The 21,443-nt window shown below is 46.0% G+C and overlaps 1 protein-coding gene across 8 annotated transcripts in view; it reads left to right on the top strand.

The window, feature by feature from the left end:
- The window catches only part of LOC121461682 (kalirin-like), a 115,496-nt gene that overhangs the window by 21,068 nt on the left and 72,985 nt on the right, over window positions 1-21,443 (top strand). For 4 of the 8 annotated variants that reach the window (XM_041672821.1, XM_041672818.1, XM_041672824.1 and 1 more), the window contains exons 2-3: window positions 19,175-19,458; window positions 20,680-20,781. In XM_041672821.1, the coding sequence (XP_041528755.1) occupies window positions 19,175-19,458; window positions 20,680-20,781 (386 nt within the window). Of the gene's footprint in view, window positions 1-19,174; window positions 19,459-20,676; window positions 20,782-21,443 lie in introns of all 8 variants that reach the window. The other 4 variants (XM_041672820.1, XM_041672819.1, XM_041672817.1 and 1 more) reach the window with 1 other exon arrangement.

Here is a 21,443-nt window from a genome sequence, read left to right as displayed (position 1 = left end):
GCATCTGAGCTCCTGGTACCCAAGGCTCTTACGACTGGGCTGCATGCTCTTTCTATTAGGGAGTTGGAATCAAGTCCCAACCTTGCTACCATGTAAAGTCCAGGAAAGGTACCCAGTCAATACTCAGGCTACCGGGGACGTAATTAAGAGGGTTCCTAGCTGAAGAGGGTCATCTATCTCTAGGCTGGAGATATAGGTCATTCACTCCCTAATTACACGGCTCTACACACACACACACACACACACACGCACACACACACACACAGTGAAGGTGAAATGAATGTTGTGAAGTGGTTGGTAAAGGCTTGTTTACAGAAACTCAATTTTCTTCTATTTTTTTCCTGTAATGACTGTGTTTCTTTTGCAACACACTCCCCCTGCCCCACCCTTTACGTCCTCCTATTCATTTAAGGGTTTTTCATTTGCTGTGTTCTTGAAGGGTTTTCTAACCTGAAGTCACAAATGGGCGGGGCATGTTAGGACCCAGAAAATCCCTTCCTGAGTTCCCAAGTGTGGCAGCAATTCCCGTGTTCACACTTGTTGCACCTCTGAGTCCGTCTGGATGTTTGCACTAGCCAGGGTCTGCTTCTGCATCTGTGCCCACTTGGGACCAGTGGCTTCTGAACAGAATAAGGAACAGCAGGCAGTGGGGAAAGAGAGTACATCTTCCTGTAACTGCGATCCTGTGGGGGAGAAGTGGGAGACCCTCTCCCAGCAGGGCGCACAGAGCACACTGGGCCTGTAGTGAAGCCAGAGGCCAGTAGAGGACCCGAGGCCTGTAGGCATTTCTACATCACGACACATACAACAACCTTTTGTCATACAACAACCTTTCCCTATTAAATCTTGGCATCTCAGTGGTAGATAATTCTCATTTTAGAGATAAGGAAACCAGGGTTCAATAAAGGTTCAGAAAAAAGCCCGACCTCAAGTCACAGAATCATCTCACCTCCCACTTGACCTCAGTTTTCATCCCCGTGCGCATCACCAGACCCCTGGGCTCCCTTTGCTGGCACTAAATATGTAGACATATTTACGCTATGACATTCTCTTATCCCCAGTGTATGTCAGAGCATTTTAGTCCATGTTAGGCTCTCATCTGGTTGCTGGGAGCACAGCCACGAAGCAGACAAAGTCCTCCTCAAGCTTGCATTCTAGTGAGGACATAAGGACAGGCAAATACCGAGGAAGTTCTCCAGTAGGTATCTGAAAATAGAACATATTATTAGAAAAAAATTGAAGATCAGCAGTGTCAGTGGATCAGGGGATCATTATTTTAAAAAAAAAAAAAGTTTGCTCAAAGTTCCAAGAGGAGTAGCAGATCATACCTGGCCATGGGAAAAACACCAAGGTTATATAGGTGGAGAAAGAAGGAGGGGACTGAAGTCAATGAGGGACAAGGCAAGAAAAGCAGGTTTCAGATGGACTGATTTGAGTAATGTCAGCAGGCACTGAGTGTAAGAGGCTGTCCCTAGCTATGGGGTGCCTGGCCCTGGTGTGACTAAGGTAGGTGGAGAGCTGTCTGGAGAAGTAAGGCTGAGAGCAGGGTGGTGATCTGGACGTGGACCTGCGTGGGTGACTTTGCTGACAAAAGGTAGTGACTATTTTGAGGAATTAGCCAGCTCTGAGAGCAGCCCTCTGACGAATCAGCAAGGCCCTGGCTATCAAAGGGAAAAACAAATATTTGAGAAATAAAGAAATAGAGTTAATACAGCTGCCTGGATAGCAGTTCGTGCTGCAGGGTGAGTGATGGGGAATGGTGACGTGGAGGGTGGCTCTTCAGAGGATGCTGTCTGAGAAGAATACAGTTTAGCAACTGTCCGAAGGAAAATGGAATGGGCTACGTGGATCTGGGGAAGAGCTCTCTGGGCAGAGGGATAAGCAAGATCAGAGGTAGAAGCATAGCTCATTGGCCATGTCTCCTAACGCTACCGACATGGCTTTCACTGTAGCAGGAAGAAAGAGGGCATGTGACAGACACATGAGCTGGCCAGGAGCAGTGAGAAGGCCATATATGTGTGAGTTCAACATGGAGTGTTTGGTCCAGATACCAGATGTACATATCCTGGCCATTCTTATTCATCCATATTTAATAAGATGTTTTCTCCCATCTCTTTTACCCTTTGCCAGAAGGAAAGGTGATTCTTAGTGGAAAAGTGACTCAAATTCAAGAGAAACATGTCTAGCTATACAAGAATTCAAGATTATCAATGAAAACAAATCACAACTCTCTGCCTAAGCCAATACACAGTTGGCTTCTTGGCGTACTTAAGATGAATTACTGGTACCCCTTCACATCTCACAAAGCTCTAGATCCATCCTCTGCCTCTCTGTCCAGTGTCATTTCATGTCCCTTCTTGAGTAACTGTGTGCCAGCCCAAGGGCTTCCTTCAAGGGGCTCGAACTTCCCTAGCTCATTACTGCCTCAGGAACTTTGTGCAGCTAGGGCCCTTAGCAGGAAGCCTAGCCCCTCCATCCCCAGGGCTATCTCCTACCTGTCTTTAGGTTAGACATCCCTTCTCAAACAGACCGTCACCAGCTTCTCATGCCGAAGACATCATCCAAGCCCTCTCCTGTTGTAGTTGGAGCTTTATACCCGAAATAATTACATGGAAACTGTATTCATTTAAACACTGCTTGGCCCATTAGTTCCAGCCTCTTATTGGCTAGCTCTTACATATTGATCTAACCCATTTCTAATAATCTGTGTAGCCCACGAGGTGGCTTACCAGGGAAGATCTTAACCTGCATCTGTCTGGTGTGGGAGAATCATGGCGACTCACTCACTCGGCTTCTTTCTCCCAGCATTCTGTTCTGTTTACTCCGCCTACCTAATTTTCTGTCCTATCAGGGCCAAGCAGTTTTCTTTATTACTTAACCAATGAAACAACAGATAGAAAGATGACCCTCCTCCATCACTCTCCTGCTCATTTTAATTCTCCAGATACTGTTGGGAGGTTTTCTAACTCATTTATTCATTTATTAGCTAACTCCGTTAGAATGTTGTCAGGGATTTTGCCTCCTGCACCGCCACTGCCCATGTCTGGACTATCACCTGGCACATGGAAGACACTCAATAAACAGCTGTTGAATAAACTGATAATAATGCAACATCTTCACACCAAGTATTAAAGTAATAGAAGACCCCTCACAGCGGGCAGAGTCTAGGCAGCATTGAGCCTTAGCTTCTGGAAAGAGGTGCTCCGTTGGGGGTAGTCTAGCTCTGTGTTACCTCTGCAGGGTCACTCCTGGTAGACATACTTCACCTAGGTCACTGCCTGGGAATCTAGTGAGAAGGCCTCGCTACCATTGGGCAAAAGAAGCAAAGTTGCAGACCTGTGGTCCAAGACATTTGGTGTTTGGTAGCAGAGTTTAGGGCTCTTTTTTGAAAAATACCCAAATAAGAATGTCTTTAGCATGCTGGATGGTGGTAGCTCACACTTTTTATTCCAACATGCAGGAGGCAGAGGCAGGTGGATCTCTGTGAGTTTGAGGCCAGCCTGGTCTACAGAGTGAGTTCTAGGTCATTCAGAGCTGTTACACAGAGAAACCCTGTCTCATAAAACCACACACACACACACACAATTGTCTTTAGCAGACTTTCCACCCTCTGTTATGCCCCAGCCCTTACTTCTGCCTGCCCAGTGCCCAGTTTTCCTGCGTGTCTCGCCTATTGATCCCTAAAGATGTCTGAGATTTGACCTTTGTCTTAAGTAAACAAGTTCCCTAATTCCTAGCAGCTCATTGGGTACCTTGAATGTTTTTCTTGATTAGGAAATGTTCAAATACTGCTCACAAATCGTGGGAACTGGCTCTTAGCTACAGAACAAGGTGTCAACTTGTCTCACCTTCCCCAAGGACAGTAGATGCTTGATGAAGCCATATCTAATCTTAAGTATAATTGGAAGTGACCTTCCCAGGGTCTGATGGTGTCTTCCCAGTCTAAGCTCTACTCAGCTCTCCTTGTGCTCAAGTCTCATTGTTCGCTAGAACAGTTGGGTAATTGGTTCATTGCTGTCTACACTCAAAAGCCAGCTCTTGAGCCCCTAGGTCTTGCCAGTCTGACCTCTCACACTTCCTTGCCACTTCTCCTGCCTTTTATGTTTACATTCAACCTGGGCGAATGGAAGTGTACCACTGCCTGCTAGTGTCTTTGAATGCTGCTAGCATTGTTCAGCCCGCGGCTTTCTCGTTGAGTCTGTTCTGCTCAAGACTCAAGAGCAACCGCTGCTCCTTATCATGAGGGTCTTCCCATGTGTTTGAATAACAGAAGCAGTCAACTGATCCAGCCAGAACGTCATGTCTCCCCACAAAAGTTCATTTTATACACATTTGGTTTCTCAAGACAGGTTCCCTCAGTGTAGCCCAGGCTATCCTGGAACTCATTCCGTAGACCAGACTGGATTTGAACTCAGCTCTACCTGCTTCTGCCTCCTGAGTACTGGGATTAAAAGTGTGCAGCACCACCACCCAGCTAACCCACATCATTTTCAATGACCATTCAAAATCTGCCGAAGAAGTTCATGTTTGGGGTGTGAAGCTGAACCTGGGGCTAACTTTCAGAATGAGGCTCACACATGAACACTTCAACTTGGCACATTTTATTTTCCCTGAGAGGCTGAAGACTCAAATATTAGTAGCTTTAAGCAAAACTTGCAAATTTTAAACAAAATCTTGCTGGGAGGAGGGGAGAGGGAGGGCAGGTGTGAACAAAGTACATGATACCCGTGTGTGAAAATGTCCTAATGAACCCATTATTCTGTAAGCTCATTAAAAGTTATTAATTTTTAAGAGTCTAGTTCTAACTTTTAGTGCACTCACGACTTTCACTATGTGTTTCCCCGTGTCTTGGGTGAAGCAGTAAATTCTCTACTCTCCTGTTTGTGCCCAGGGAACTGTCTCGTGAACGAACTTGAGTCTGTTACATGGTAGTTATGCTCAGGCATTATGTATAGCTAAGTTGTCATGGAGACGCCCCAGGTTAGGCAAGGCAAAACTACAGAGATTTTGAAAGGCTTGGGCTCCAGGAGTGTGCTGTTTAAGTTGCTGGGCTAGAACACAGTGCCCGTGAGAGATGCTGCTTCAGCCAGAGGACCCAAGTTAACAGCCCTAGAAGCGTCCAGTCCATACTTGTGCCTCCGATGCAGTGTTTGGAGACTTTCTCTAGCAGCGACACCCTAACTGCCAAACCCAAAGTGAGGGGGCACACAGCAACAGAGCTGTTTTGTCCTCGTGAAAGGTATACAGAGCATGGTTAAGTCCCACTTGTCTATAAAGGACATGGGGACAGTTGGTGGCATCTGAACAGAGAGCACGCTAAAGTTCTGCTTGGTTCAATGTGCAATAGCCATGCAAGAAAACATCTCTGCTTCACTAAGTAAAAAACACATTGAAATATTTGGAGAGAAAGAGAAATCTGTGTAATTCATTCTGAGGTCAGAAGGTAGGTGGGAGCTGGGTGTGTAGAGATTTTTGTATTGGTCTTGCGACTTTTCTCCAGATCTGAAATTATGTCAAAGTAAAAGATTCTGAAGAGATATTGCTGGTGGGGTCAGTCTGGAAAGCCCAGCCCCAGCAGGCAGGTAGTGGGCCTCCCTAGCCATGCACACATGCCGTGCTCTGAGCCCCTGGGGGTGAGGAGGCCGAGCCAGGCACAGGAGTACCGTGTATAAAGAGCCCTGTGCTGAGAAATGCAGGAGGAAGCTGTTTTCCTCCAAGTCCAGGGAGTGAATCCCAGAGGAATCCCCCTAGGCGCAGGTACTGGAGAAGCATGGCAGAAGTAAAGACTGAAGAATCTTCCATCGGGTGAAGCCTGGAGAGTCTAAGCCTTCACATTTCCTTTCCCTACTTACACACACGCATGCACACACGTTTATGTGTGTACAAGTACGCATGCACATACACATGCACGCAGGCATACACACACACACACACACACACACACACACACACACACACACACTGTAGATAACCAAAACAGAACACTGGAACAGGCCGTTGTTAACCTTCAGTCAGCTGCTTTTTCCTGCACGAGGTCAGTTTTCTCTTGCTTGTCTCTGTTCCCTAGGAGAATTTCCACGTCAGCATTTGGGTTGAGCGGCACTTAATGACAGTCTTAAGCTTTCCAGTCACCCTTCCCAGCTCCTCCCCATCCCTGCAGAGAAGCCTCTGGAAGTTACTTTGAGCAAGGTTACTGCAAAGGGCACATCAGCACCTGAATCCAGGCCGGCTTCCCACGGCCTTCTGGGTAGGCTTTCTTGTGGTGACAGATCAGCTTAAAATAACTGAACACGACGGTGGCGAGTCTCCTGCTGGGGTCTTTGCAACAGGTTTTGGGTTTGACCAGCAACTCTGATGTCAGGACACTCTCCTCAGGAATCCAGTTCACATTTGTATCCTGGCCTTGAATGGAGTGCTAGCCAAGATCCATGCCAGCCACCCTGAGGCCAAGGACATTTTAGTAGTCGTTTGCTAAGTGCTGCTTTCCCTCTGCCGACAGCACTTACGCTGCTGTATTAAAGGTTCAAATAGCCGGGCGGTGGTGGCGCACACCTTTAATCCCAGCACTCGGGAAGCAGAAGCAGGTGGATCTCTGTGAGTTCGAGACCAGCCTGGTCTACAGAGCTAGTTCCAGGACAGGCTCCAAAGCCACAGAGAAACCCTGTCTCCAAAAACAAAACAAAACAAAAAAAAAAAAACAACAACAACAACAACAAAAAAGGTTCAAATAGTCAAGAAACAAGTGACTTAATTTCAGTTGTCTTTAAAAGGGCAATACCTTGACCATCTTAAGGAATGCAGGAAACAGAAGTCTGTGTTGATAGCTACATTACTGTCTAGGAGTCGGGGACCACACTGACAATGACTTTTTCTTAGAGGTCTTTGGTCCTAAAAATATCCACACTCCAATGATTTATCTTCTCTAGCCCTGCACTGTTCCTTACTAGTAATGTAATGGCTAAAGAATTTATGCACAGGGTGCAAAGACAGGTAATACATCTGTCCTCAAGGGCATTCCACAGCAAGGTAACTGTAAACTGGCATTCATCAGTGCCCAAGGAGGGACACAAGCTTGCTGTCAGAGAAAAGGACAGTGTCTGGCTTTAACTGTTCAAGACTCCTGGATCATCTTCAGAAGAGCAGACAGCTCAGGGGGAAGGGGAGCCAGGAGGAATGTAGCATGGTGGTTATGGTGTTGGCTTGAGGAATTAGACCAGAGTGGAGCCGTCCTATGGAATAGTGCTTTTCAAACTTGAGATGCCCCTGAGTCCCATGGCAAGCCACCTCCATAGTTTCTGACCTACCACAGGACCTGAGACTTTTCCATCTCGACTCAAGTCCTAGGTGGGGCTGATACTCCTTGCCTAAAGACCGTGGTTTGAGAGCCTTGCTATGACTGGTGCCCAGATGCTGAAGGGGCTGAAAGGGTTCACTCGAGCCTGACTAAGCAGATGCAATGACAGTCTGACAAGTGGGTCTTGGTGATCAGGTTTGCGAGAGTGGCTGAACAAGGTGGTGTGGTTGCCATAGTAGCAGAGCTGTATCCAGTGAATGCAGAGAGACCAGTGTGGAGGCTATGGTGGAGTTGACCCAGGTGGACTGAATGAGCTGAAGGAGGGCAGTGACAGACAATACAAGGAAGATGGTAGCGCAAAACCCTTTGTGAGAGCCCGTGACAGGTGAGAGACTGAGTTAGCCTCGACAGCCTGTGGGAGCCTGTGATGTAACAGGGTTAAACCGAGTATGTGCACACTGTCAAAAAGGGGGAAGGGAGAGTATCTTCACATGTAATTTTGTTTTTGAGTAAATTTTGTTGTATATTTTTAATCTGCAGGACATGATTTTAGGGACGCATATAGATAGTCAAATGGTTCCTATGGTGAAACAGATCCAGACGTCATCTCAGAGTTGCCCCTTCTTTCATGGCAAGGACAACCAAAGCCAATGCTGATCCTCTAGACCTGGTCAGCCACCTGTCTGTCCCGTCACATCCCCTGACCGCCATCTCTTTCTTCTCAGTCCCACTCCCTGCACCGGGTGACTACTGTTTTATTCTCTTCCTCTGTTATATTTGTCCCCCACACACACACACACATGCATACATACATATAACTTTTTAAAGATTTCACTTTAAGAAATATCATATAATCATTTTCTGTGCCTGGCTTATCTCATTTAGTCCACTGTCTTTCAGGTTCATTTGTGTTGTGACAAATAGGTAAATTTTTAAAGGCTGAATAATATTATGTAAAATGTGCCTAATATGTATGTGTTATGCATTTGTCCAAAGAACACTGGCAGTTTTCCTGCCCTAATCACGGTGAACAACACTACAAGGAACATTGGGACACAGATATGTTTATTAGGTTGTGCTTTCATTTCCTTTGGTTTTATCCCCAAATAATGCCAAATGATATCACATAATCTTGTTGGGGCATAAGAGACTGCCCCAGGAGAGCTGCTTGCTGGGTTATATGGTATTTTTTTTTCAGTTTGTTGTTGTGTTTTGTACAAATTTTGAAAATAAAAGTCTTGCTGTGTATCCCAGGCTAGCCTGCATTCCCAATCCTTCCACAGGCTCCTGAGAGCTGGGTTATAGGTGTGCAGCATCGACAGCCCCAGTTCCTGTTTCTTTAGGAGCCTCCCATTGTCTTCTACATCCTTCACAGTCTTTGTTATCAAGGACTTTCCTCATAACAATCTAGGGAATGCTAGATGATATCGCATAGAGCTGCGCTTCTCAACCTTCCTAACGCTGTGATCCCTAATACAGTTCCTCATGTTGCGGCAACCCCAGCCATAAAATTATTTAGTTGCTACTTCATAACTAATTTTGCTTCTGTTTTTTAATAGTTTTTTAATTTTTATTTTATGTTCACTAGTATTTTGCCTGCATGTATATCTGTGTGAAGGTGTCAGATTCTCTGGAACTGGAGTTACGGACAGTTGTGAGCTGCCATGTGAGTGCTGGGAATTGAACCCAGGTCCTCTGGAAGACTAACCAGTGCTCTTAACTGCTGAACCATCTCTCCAGTCCCTAATTTTGCTACTGTTATGAATCATAATGTAAATATCTGATATATGAGCCAAGGGGTTGATAACCTGACATGGAACACTCATTTATTTTTTTAAACAATAAAAGCTCTGTACTTTGATTTTAATGCAAATACGGCGCATCCTTTGTTGGTTCAGAATGAGTAACATTGCACCATGTTCATTTATTGGCTCATTTGAGCAGTTCTTGAGACCTCGACGCAGCCTGGAAGGAGCGCACATTCCCTTTCCAGAGCGTGTGGCCAGATCCAGGAGAATGAGATGGGTGCAGAGGTTAGAGCAATGTCTAGGATATTTGCCCTTGGGGAGCAGCGGAACAGTTTCACAGGCTTCCACCTCATGCAATGGATCGAGCTTCTAAATCTACCACTGGTCAGTGGAGACAGACCTCAGCTTACAAAGCCAGCAACATGGTGTCACAATACGAAGGAATCGATATAGCAGCATGAACCTGTCAGTGGAGCCTCAAACTTTAGGACATCCTTATCTGAGGAAGGATGGCATTTAGGACCCCTGAGGACTTTCCTTTTCTCCATTTCTGTCTCAGACAATGAGGACTACTGAGAACTCAAGAACAATGGCAATGGGTTTCTGATCCTACTGCACGTACTGGCTTTGTGGGAGCCTAGGCAGTTTGGATGCTCAACTTACTAGACCTGGATGGAGGTGGGGGTTCCTTGGACTTCCCACAGGGCAGGGAACCCTGATTGCTCTTCGGGCTGAGGAGGGAGGGGGACTTAATTGGGAGAGGGGGAGGGAAATGGGAGGCGGTGGGGGGGGGGGGAAGAGACAGAAATCTTTAATAAATAAATAAATTAAAAAAATAAAGATAAGAGGGAAAAACACTTATATTTAAAAAAAAAAAGAAATGATGCAAGGGTAGCTGGGGTCAAGGAAACCCTGACTTGTGAACTTTCTCAGTGAACCTCTGCTTCTGTGGCAGCTTGGAAGGAGCTAAAGCGTGGGATGAAGGGTAAAGCGATGGGTGGACAGTCAGCAGGAGCTGCAGGGAATGAGGACTGAGTTAGGATGGAATTAAGGAGACTCCCGTGGAGATGGAGTCTTCTATGAAGACTGTCAGCAGAGACTGTCCTGTGAAGAACTGACGTTCCAGAGGGCTGTGGAGGTAGAAGAATGTCTGGCCTGTGTAAGTGCCACTGAATTCATTATCAGCTCTGTGGCTCATCTCTGCATTCTGTGCTAGAATAGCAGCACGGGGTAAAGGAAGGGGTCACTAAGTGGAAGTGAACTAAGACAGAACCCAAGACCAAGGATTCAGGGTTCAGAGTGGCCCATGATTTTGTACTTCAATGAGGAAAATCAGACACCAATGTTAAAGGAATAGGAATTTAAATATACAACGTTTATAGAGATGCCAAGTCTCAGTCAAGAGAGGTGGGCTGGTAGAAGACTCACTGGAGAGGAACTCTTGAAGCTAGCACAGGGCTTTGGTGCAGTCAGCAGGAGAAGGGGATTACCTTGTGTGTTTGAGACTTGAGAATGACTAAGGGGAGGGGGATATCCTGTGCCACGGCGAGCTTGCCCAGTTCAGGCTAAACTGCTGTGGCAGCGAGTGCCCACGGCTCAGCCAGGTTTCTCTCTCGGCTTCAGTTCCCACTGCTGGCTCTGGAGCAGCTTGCTTCATTCTCCAGCACTGAGCAGCCTAGGCATCATGATGCCAAGCAGATGGTTTGCTGGGAAGCCAGCCACACCAAGAGCTGGTGGTACACAGCATCAGGCCCTCTGCTGAATATGTAACTAGGGGTTTGGCTTTGATGAGCATTCCCTTAAAAGACCTGTCCAGCTTGTTACCCTAGGCCATTGAGGACATATTCATACTGACTATAGGTCTGTGTTACTTATGCTTACAAACATATATGTATTTATCAACCAGAGAATTTTTACTCTTGTTCTGTCCATCTTATAGACTCCCACATGTTCATTCTGGTATGAAAAATACTAAGTAAGTTACTCCTAGAAAGGCAGAGAAAGCCCGGATATCTGTGTACATACCTTTTTCAGGCAAATATATTGACATAACTGAAGGGGTGGAGATAAATTGGCTGGATTTACAACTCTTTCTGTATTTTTGGAGCCAGGAGGCTAGAGGACCTTTCTGTAAACATGTCACAATGTTAGGAATTTGGGGGGTTTTCTATTTTAACCATCAGAATCAAAGTTTCCCATACAGTCTTATGATAAATACCAGGAAGCCACTTACAGACCTAACGACCATCTAGAGTAGTGGTTCTCAGCCTTCCTAATGCTGCTACCCTTTAATACGGTTCTTCATGTTGGGGTGACCCCCAAATAGTAAAATCATTTTCATTGCCACTTAATGACTGTAATTTTGCTACTGTTATGAATCATAATGTACATATCTATGTTTTCCAATGGTCTTAGGTGACCGCTGTGAAGGAATTGTTTGACTCCCCCCCTCCCCGCTTTAGGAATCGAAACTTACAGGTTGAGAACCACTGATCTAAATCAGATATGTAAAGGTTTATATTGAACCGTTAGCCATGTGCAGCGGTGTATATACATCTTTAAGTCCAATCACTTGTGAGACAGAGGTAGGCAGATCTCTGTAAGTTACAGGCCAACTTGGTGTACATAGTGAATTCCAGGCCAGCCAAAACTACACACCAAGACCCTGTCTAAAACAACAACTAGATCTTGTGTGTTCTTATCAGTTTCATGATACATTATTACACATTATATGGAAACATGCTGTTGGCGTGATTGAATATAGAAGAATGGATTGAAAATGAGTTTTCCAACCTTGAGAGGTACCGTTCAGAACAGCCTAGGAAATCCTCCGGAAGTCACCTTACACATACATGGACCCTGATACACATTTGGCATTATTATCTGTTTCCCAGTATACAACATCTCAAATCATAGGAATCTCCAAAGTGGTGATTCTTAGTGAGCCCCTCCCAGTGGGTTCAGGTCACCCAACTACCATGGCAGGATTACACAGTTGGGATTATCAATCTCACCCCACAACTTTTGGGGTGAGGAGAGGGGCTAAAGGTTATGTTGTTTGGCAGTTTAGTCGACCGTGTCTATAGATTGAAGCTTCCCTAGAAACTCCCAAAGAGAATGGAGTTCAGAGAAGCTTTGGGTAGTGTGATGCAGGTGGGTACCAGAGAGATAGTACATCTAAAGAGGGATGGAAGAGCCACCTTTAATGCCCTAGAAACTATCATTTGTGTCTTTTGATTGATCTTTTATAATAAGTCAGTAAGCATTGTTTCCCTGAGCTCTGAGAGTCAATGCAGAAAATTAATCAATCCCAAAAAGGAGGCTGTGGGAATCTCAGTTTGTGGCCGGTCAATAGGAGCAGAGGTAAAACAACCGGGGGCTTGTGATGGCCTCTCAGGTGGCAATGAAGAGCAGAACCGGGGACTGAGCCACCGACCTATGGGATCTAATGCCTTCTAAGGCTGACAGTGCCAGGGTTGACTTGAATTAGGGACGCCTAACTGGTTCCACTGATGAACCAATTGCTGGCTTGATATGTAAGAAAAACCACATGTGTATAGTGTGAGACCTGTGTTGGGAATAGAGAATCAACGTTTGTGTTTTCCTCTTATGTGTTCCCTGGAGTTCAGCTAAAACCTATCAATGCACTGTTTTGGTCCTTGGGGATGCTAAACTCACAACTAGTAGAGCTGTTTTCTCCTTCTGTGGAGATAGAGTCCTTTCTCCCATATTCTGCTCCTAGCCATATTCTTTTCACTACCTTCTGGCTTGCTTAGTGTAGGAAAAGATGGCATTTGCCTGGACAGGACTGTGAGGATGGATGCCTGCAGTAAGCATGCTGTCCTGGCTTTCCCTAGATTCATCTTCAGGGGAGCAGACAGCACTAGCTTCTGAGCTGCTGGACTCCTGCTGCACGGTGACTGAACCCACATGGAATGACAGAGCCCTGGCCCCAGGGAGACGCTAACAACACGACGGGCAGGCTTAATCTAAATGATTAAACAGCTGAGCCCCTGAACTCCGGCTGTTCACCTGCCCAGTGCAGAGTCTGTCAGAAGCTCCTGTTCTGAGGGTCACACAGAGAAGGAGGTACTTGTCATCTCTAGGAGATGACCCATGTTAAAGCGTCATTGCTGAACTAGGAGATTTGCAAGTTGCAAAATAACATCTATATTATGACTATATAAAACACAAACAAGACCATGTTTGCATATACAAACGGCGTCGATGTGAATGAGGCATACCAACCTCAGAGCTGACTTTACTCTGGGATGGAGAAGGGTGTGACATTGCAAAAATAAATAGACGTCTTCAGCTAATTTCATTTTTTTTAAAAATAGCTGGAGCAAATGTGACAAAAAGTGTACATTTAAAATAACTAGATGATATGTCATTTTTTCTGTATTTTTTAAACAATATTCCATAGTAAAATTTGCCTTGGGAAATGAGTTGTTTTTAATCTTGCAAACAGGTTGCAGAGAGCAGATCAGGGAGTCTCATTTACTACAGTGTCCACAGTTCCGTTTGTCTTCTCACTCTTAACTCCAGTCCCCAGGTCAGCCCCAAATCTCAGAGTGAAGAGTGTGCATTGATCCAGGGCCCCAAGTGGTCAAGGGGATGCCTGGGTTCTGGTCCCAGTTTTGTTCCTAGTGTGTGACTGTTTTCTGAAGATAGTTTTCAACACTGAAATGTTATCATTTATACATTGTATGTGTAAGTTTGTATTTAAAATGCTGGATAGACTAGCCATTGGATAGACCCTTAAATCATGATCATATAGGCTAAAGGAATACGTGGGATAAACATGTAGAGAAATAAGGTTAAAGGCACGGGCTGCCAATGCAAAGTCTGGGTTTGCGTTTTGCTTCTGCCACTGACTGCAGTCCTTGGTTTGCTGAAGCACTCTCATTTTCTATTTCCTGTAGCACGAATAATAAAAACCCAGAGACAGAAACTGGGGTTCAACCCAAAAACCGGAAAAGCAAAGCAGCCAAGCCACTAGAGAAGCCTTTACTAAGGCTGGGTGACCGCAGACTAAGCAGACTGAACCTCTCTCTCCTCCCATTTTATATTCCCTCTAGTGCTGGGATTAAAGACATGTGACTCCCAGTCCTAGGGTAGGCCACCACCTAGCTGGATCTGTTTCTGTGTTGATCTTGTGTAGCCCAGGGTAGCCTTGAACTCACAGAGATCCATCTGCCTTTAATTTAGGGTTAAAGGTGTGTGTCACCATTACCTGACCTCTAGTGGCTTTAGCTTTGCCTCTGGTCTTCAGGCAAGATTTATATTAAAATACAAACAATATACCACTATAATTTCCTAGTGTGGGAATCCTAATGCATGGTACCTACCTCAGCTATGATGACTGGGTAAGAAACAGCGTGGTTGTTGTAGCTGATGCGAATCAGCCACGGGAACCGTTCTATCTGGAATGCATTTCGCCAATCACAGCAAATTTACAGAGATGGTGTGGGCATAATAACCGTGAAGAGACCGTTAGCTTGGAAGCTTTGCCTTGTCCAAATGAATCCACATTCTTTGTAACCAGATAGTTGAAGTGATTTAGGCCAAGCAAGGTGGTGCACATCTTTAATCCCAGCACACTGGAGGCAGAGGCAAGCAGATCTCTGAGTTTGAGGCCAGCCTTGTTTACAGAGTGAGTTCCAGGACTATGTAGTGAGACCCTCTCCCCTTCACTCCATCTCCTTCCCTGCAAAGTGATTTGAAAATGGCTCTGTCTTATGATAGGGCAGTGGCTAGGATGATGAATCAAAAACTGCTTCGGACTGGGATTCCCATTGCTTAGACCACCACTAAGTGACTCCTGTTGTTTATCTGGAACCAACTTGAAACAACGCCGAGAATATTCTGGATCTTTCATTTTCTTTACTCTTGTCATTACTTTATACAAAAAGCATAAAAAGCAGAACTCAATAGCAGCAGGGGAAGAGGAATGGCCATTCCTAATATACATTTATGAATGTCAAAGCCAGGCCATGATTCGTCCTGGAACGTAGTCTGCTTTGCTTGGTAACCAAGAGAAGTGGCTGTGGTTGAGCCTCTCACTTTGCTGACACGGCACATGCTATAAATCTAGGTTCTGAAAACTTGGAATCCGTTGCATCCCTGGGGCCTGGTGAATGAGGAGAGTCTGCCACTCATCTGCAGAGAGGCCCTGTTTCTATCAGTGCTCCTGCAGATTCTTATCACCCATCCCAAACACTTGAGAAATAATGTCAACACACGCCAGACCCCAGCCAGGGAGGAATTTTCTGAGATAAGATTACACCTTTGTCCATAAAGAGGTAGCAGTGAATCCCCAGATGTCCCCCTAGCAGAGCAGCCCCCTAGATTCTCCTTTGTACTGTGGAATTTTAGGAACTCCATGTTTGTGCTTCTAAACACCCATCTTCTGCTGTTGCTTTCCAAAATATGCACAAATCCCTAATAGTCCCCGAGAAAGGCCCCAGCAGGGCAAAGGCTCAGCAAGCCCCAGCCTGGAGCTCAGGGTCTCGGGCCATGGGAGACGCTGGGAGCAGCTCTCTGTTGCCAAATGCATTTGCTAACTTCGGTTTCAGGATTTTCTTTTCTGCCCTACTGGCTTCATCTAAGCTTGAGGGTTTCCAAGGCCAGATGAAATGGCTTGTCCAGGTCTAAAGCAGAGTCACACAGGAAATCATGAGTCTCCGAGTAGGCGTGAAAAGCCACAAGAACACTGTTTAAATACCCAACCATTTTCTTGGTTAAAATACCAGTATGCAAACTGGCAGCCATGGGGCTGGGGTGGAGATCAGCTGTCTCAGGACCACAGTGATGAGCACTCATGACACACTTACCTTTAACTTGTCTCCCAGACACTAACAGTATCATATTCCCTAGCCTGGGCACATGGGCCTCATAGGACCATCTGGGTTCCAAACCCTTCTTCCCAAGATAGTGGTATAGACTTGCCAGATTGATTTGAAAAGCAAAACTACCTCTTTTTTTGTCATGTCATTTCCCACCAGAATCTCATAGTAACGTTCATATTCATTATCTGATGTCTTCACAAGTGTTTCCTCCTACCCAGTTTCTCCCCCACCGATCTTATTCCCTACCGAGGACCTACCTTGGCCTGGCTAACTTATTTTCCATTTCCCTGACTGTGCTTTTACTCTTGTTATCCAACTTTTGGGAACACTCCCTTCCAAACATCTCTTCCCTTAAGCCTCTTCAGGCCAGTCCCTCCTACACAGATATGACCCTTCCCTGAACTCTGCTCATTTATCAGGCAAGTCTGGCCATACCAGCCTGCTGGCAATTTAATCACCCACGGCTTTGCGAAAATATCTTTGTGTTTCGTGCTCTGCCTTGCTGGTCTGTTCTTTTTCTCTCTCTCCCCACGCCTCTCTGCTGTTGTGCATGTGAGCGTGTGTGTAGCTAGACAAGAGGTCAATGAAAACGCAGCCTGTGTGTTCTATTTTTAGAACTCACTGTCTACCTCCTTCTCTGTGGCACTGTTACTAGTTAATAATGCTTGCTTGGTACTTGACTTGAGTACCAATATGCTGATGTCGCTGTGCAACATCTAGCCATCTAGAGACCCTGTTTTCCCAACGCCAGTATAACAAAAAACAGCATTACTGGCTTTGTGATGGTGGTGCACGCCTTTAATCCCAGTACCTAGGAGGTAGAGGCAGGTGGATCTCTGGGAGTTTGAGGCCAGCCTGATCTACAGAGTAACTTCCAGGACAGCCCGGACTGTTACACAGAAAAACCTTATCTTAAAAAACAGCCAATAAACAAAAAAAAAAAAAAAAAAAAAAAAACGAGCATCCCTGAGCAGAAGGAGCTATAACAACACCTGAAGCAGACTTTAAAATCATGTCCTTGGATTAGTCAAAATATTTTGTAGGCTGAACTCTATATAACTAATGGTGGTTTCTTCAGAGATTAGCAGATATTCAGATGTCAGGAACTGGGGGAATTAAATGGGGATTGTCTTACATGCTTCCCCTGTGCTGTGCTTTCTCTAACTGTCTCACTCCAATAGCATGGCTTCCCTGGGTTTGCTGTGCCTGTAGTTGGTGGAAACTGGTGTACTGGGCATGGAAATGCATGAAGGAACAGTAGCATAGTTTATTGCTCCATCCGGCTGAATGGCATACAGTTCTTACCCTGTCCCTAGGAGCTGTACGTCCTTGGGCAAATTGATCGATGTCTCTAAATGGGCAGTTTCCTCTTCAGTAAAATGAAGATAATAAGACTCACCCCACGTACACCCCCATGAGCTCATGATGTTGTCAAAGAACGAAATAAGATGGGCCATGTAAAATGCTTAGGCTATTGCAAGTTCATTAAAGCGTTGAGAGAGTCAACAAATGGCCTAGCAGCTTACAGACAATATGCTGATTTCTCCTATTTAACAAAACAAAACAAACTCTCTTGATCTCCAATCATTGTCCCTTTGAAACAAAGCAAAAATTCTCTGCACTCTGCTGCCTTCCTTTGTCCCGTTCTCCACCACTCTGTGTAATCAGCCTGGCCCCCTCCATCACACAGCTGCTTTTTTGCAAAGTCACCAGTGACGTCGGTGTAACTAAGTTTAAGGCTTAACTCTTTGGTCAGTACCTTTGGCCTGTCAAGGAGTGTTTGACACAGCTGAATCTCCTTCCTCCATACAGACGCTTCCCACACGTAGCCTCCAGGCCAAGGACTACTTTCAATCCCCCTGGCCTCTCCGACATTTCCCCTGTCTCCTCGTCCCCCTGCGTCTTGCTGAGTCTCCAGGCTTCTCCCTTCCCAGTGCTTATGTCCCTTGGTGTTTTCTCTCATGGCTTCCAGCACCATCTCTTCACGGATAGCTACCAGCACTTTCGGCCCTGAGCTCCAGACTTGAAGTCCAGCAGCGTCAGCTTGTCTGTTAGTATCTGTCTAAAAGGATCTCAGACGGCCACAACTGGCCTCCTTTCTGTCTACCCTTAAAGCCGCTCTTCCCATGCTCTGCCCCACCTCAGAAACGATAATGAACAACTATCATCCTAATAGTTGTTCGGAGCAACACCAAGTTATCCTGACTCTTCTTGTTCATATGTCATGCACAATCTGTCAGAAAGCTCTGCCTGTCCTATTTTCAAAGCATATCCAGTACCAGGCTATGGTGGCACACTCGAGAGGCAGAGACAGGCGGGTCTCTGTGAGTTCAAGGCCAGCCTCGTCTACAGAGCAAGTTTCAGGACTGACTCCATAGCTACTGGGAAACCCTGTCTCTAAAAAAACAAACAAAAAAATCCAGAATCTGATCTCTTCTGATAGCCACTGGTGCCCATCCTCCAGGCTACCAGCGTCTCTCAGCTGAAAGGAATATGGTGACCTCTTAGACAGTCTGAATCCACTGTCCTCAGTTAAAAATAAGAATGACATTTTAGTATATATGATAGATGGTATCCATCTTTTAAGAATTTTCCCTGTAAGTAAAAGCCAAAGGCATAATAATAATATTGTGCTATGTTAATAATAATAATAATAAAATAAGACCCCAGGTCCCTGTGGTCCCTCCCGTTTGCTTCATTTGCCTCCGTTCTAACACTGTTCCTCTTCTCTCTGCATACTACCTAGCCTACCCCACATACTACCTTGGAACATCTGCATTTGCTCATCTTCGGCTTGCTTGAATGGCCGTTTGTCAAATGGCCGCATGGCTTGTCTCTCAACGCCGCCATTAGGACCACGTTCAGATGCCAAGTCACAAGGCTGCCTGAGCATTAATTTACGCCCTCTCCTCCCCATTGCATTTCCCAATATTATGGTTTTTTCCTGGTAAAATGCTTCTCATTATCTATGATACTTTACATTTTCCTGATTTTGTTGTTCTCGTGGTCTATTGTATTTCCCACCAGAATATAACCTTCACAGAAGTAGGAGCCTTTGTCTCCCGTGTGTTCCTCTTTCCATAAAACCTGGATTGGCATCTCACATGTGAACATTTGTGTCAGTGCCAGATGTTACTGCTGTCCCTTGCCTGGTCCACAGCTGGCCTTGACTTTCTGCCTTAGGACCTACCTTCCTGAGGACGAAGCTGCCATAGCCGGCAGTTCAAACACCTGTTTTAACCACTTCTGACAGGATGCTTCCGTCTGTCCTTTCTCCTCAGATTCTTACTCTCATTCCTCCGGGGAAAATGGAGGCAAGTCCGAATCGGTGGCCAACCTTCAGTCTCAACACTCCCTGAACTCCATCCACAGTTCGCCTGGTCCCAAGCGCTCCACCAACACCCTTAAAAAGTGGCTAACCAGCCCTGTGCGTCGGCTCAACAGTGGGAAAGCAGATGGAAACATCAAAAAACAGAAGAAAGTACGCGATGGGAGGAAGAGCTTTGACCTGGGATCACCCAAGCCTGGGGATGAGACAACCCCTCAGGGAGACAGCGCTGACGAGGTACCTACTAGGGCCAGCTCTCTTCTGCCGTGAGGGACCGCTGACATGCTTCCCACACAGACGGGTCTACCGTCTCTAGTACTATGTCATCTTGAACTTTCCATTCTTGATCCTTGATTACTTTGATTTATGCCCCATTCCGAGACTGATAGGCACTGAGACAATCAAGTAGACAGAAACAAAGGTTGCCGGATTCTGAGACAGGGCGCTAGCCAGAGAAGAGGCGGTTGATCCCCTGCCTCTACTGAGGGTGGCATCAAACCTGGCCAGATACAGAGTAAGAAGGCAAGGCTTGAGACTATGTCACTCAGCAAACGAGTGGCTGAGCTCAGTCAAGCGTTGTGAGCAATGCCACAGGTCAAGGGTGTTGCAGATGCCGTGTGTGGTGTGACACTCCTTTAGTTCCACACTTGGGAGGCAGAGGCAGTTGGTCTCTGAATTCGAGGCCAGTTTGTTCCACGTTAAGTTCTAAGCAAGCTGAGACTGCACGGTGGGAGCTTATCCCAAACAAACAAACAAACAAATAAGGGGTTACAGAGGGGTAGCTCTGAAGACTGCATGAAGGTCACAGCGGGCGAGGTTTCAGTTCAGTGAGGACCGTGGATAGAAACAGCTGGTGATGATGAAATGGGCCATAATGAGCTCCTCTGACCTCACATTTGTCACAGAGAACTGGGCTTTAGCCAAGACGTTAGGCTCGGTAATCTCTTGAGTGCTTGCAGAGCTGAGATTCTATAATAAAAATATAGGGGATGCATTTTTATCTTGGAGGGTAAAATGCTGGCTTTATCTGTGTAACGAACCTATTCCAATGTTGGCTGAAGGTAAGACAGTCTTCTCGATGCATGACTAGACCCCCCTCTCATAATTTTGTTCTACCCGCCATTTCTCAAGTTGTAAATGGCACAAACCCGGATGAGATTTGGATGATAGTTTAATAGCCTTTTGGAAAAAATTGGAAGTTAGTCCTGGCCTGGTGACACATAACATTCCTATAATCCCAGTACCCAGCAGGCTGACACAAGGATCATGAGTTCGAGACCAGCCTGGACACTTGAGGAGAAAAAGTGTGGGGGGTGGGAGAGGAGGGAAAAAAATTAGTTTAAAGGTTTGTCTTCAAACTTTCTCCCTTTGCATTTCTTCCCAATAATGTCAAGTCCTGAACTATTGGCGTCTTTCATTGATGTAGCAGTACCTAATGGCGTTCTTTTGTTCTAGAAGAGCAAGAAGGGTTGGGGCGAAGATGAGCCAGATGAAGAGTCACACACACCCCTTCCTCCGCCCATGAAGATCTTTGACAACGACCCCACCCAGGACGAGATGGTAGGAGCCCTGCTGAGGTTTCTCTTCCTAAGTCTGTGAGACTGGAACAGCGCTGCCCTCCCCATCAGCGCCTTCCCTAGAGAACCCACAGGGACGTAGGTGCTGTTGGTTAGTAGATGTCCTCTCTCACAGTTGCTGAGGCTTGGCTTTGTTCTGGGTAACTGAGGGATACATGAAGACTGGTTAAAGCAGGAATCTGCCTGGGATCACACGCTGTTGAGAGAGGGTCACGGTACTGTATCTGCAGGCTGCAGATGCCAAAAGCAACTGGTTGTCTCCAAGGGATCTGTGAGGGCTCAAGTGTCAATCAGTGGGTGATGCCTGACGTACAACCTGTGCTTTAGTTGTCTTCTGCTGTCAGCTCTAAAGTCGAATTGCAGTCCCTTCAGCCCGAGCCAGTGTCACTAAAACTGCCATGTCGGCATGCAGGGCAGAGATGCTGGCAGTGGAAGGGTGTCGTCTAGCATGGGAAAGGGAAGTGTGCCCTGTTGCCACAGCCCTTTGTTTTATAAAATGCCCTGTTCGCTGGCATCGGAAAAGTTCGTGTCCAGTGACACGCCCGGACGGTTAGGTCATTCTGCTTGTTCTAGAGCGGAACTCGGTTCCAGTGGCCCTGCCTCCCAGGTGCTGACCTGGAACTGGGCTTGCTTTTTGTTCTTTTG

This window comes from Microtus oregoni, unplaced genomic scaffold, assembly GCF_018167655.1.
Source record: "Microtus oregoni isolate MIOR12 unplaced genomic scaffold, Mior012 000023F_ref0000262, whole genome shotgun sequence".
NCBI classification, from domain to species: domain Eukaryota; kingdom Metazoa; phylum Chordata; class Mammalia; order Rodentia; family Cricetidae; genus Microtus; species Microtus oregoni.
This window is presented reverse-complemented; position numbering and strand designations above follow the sequence as displayed.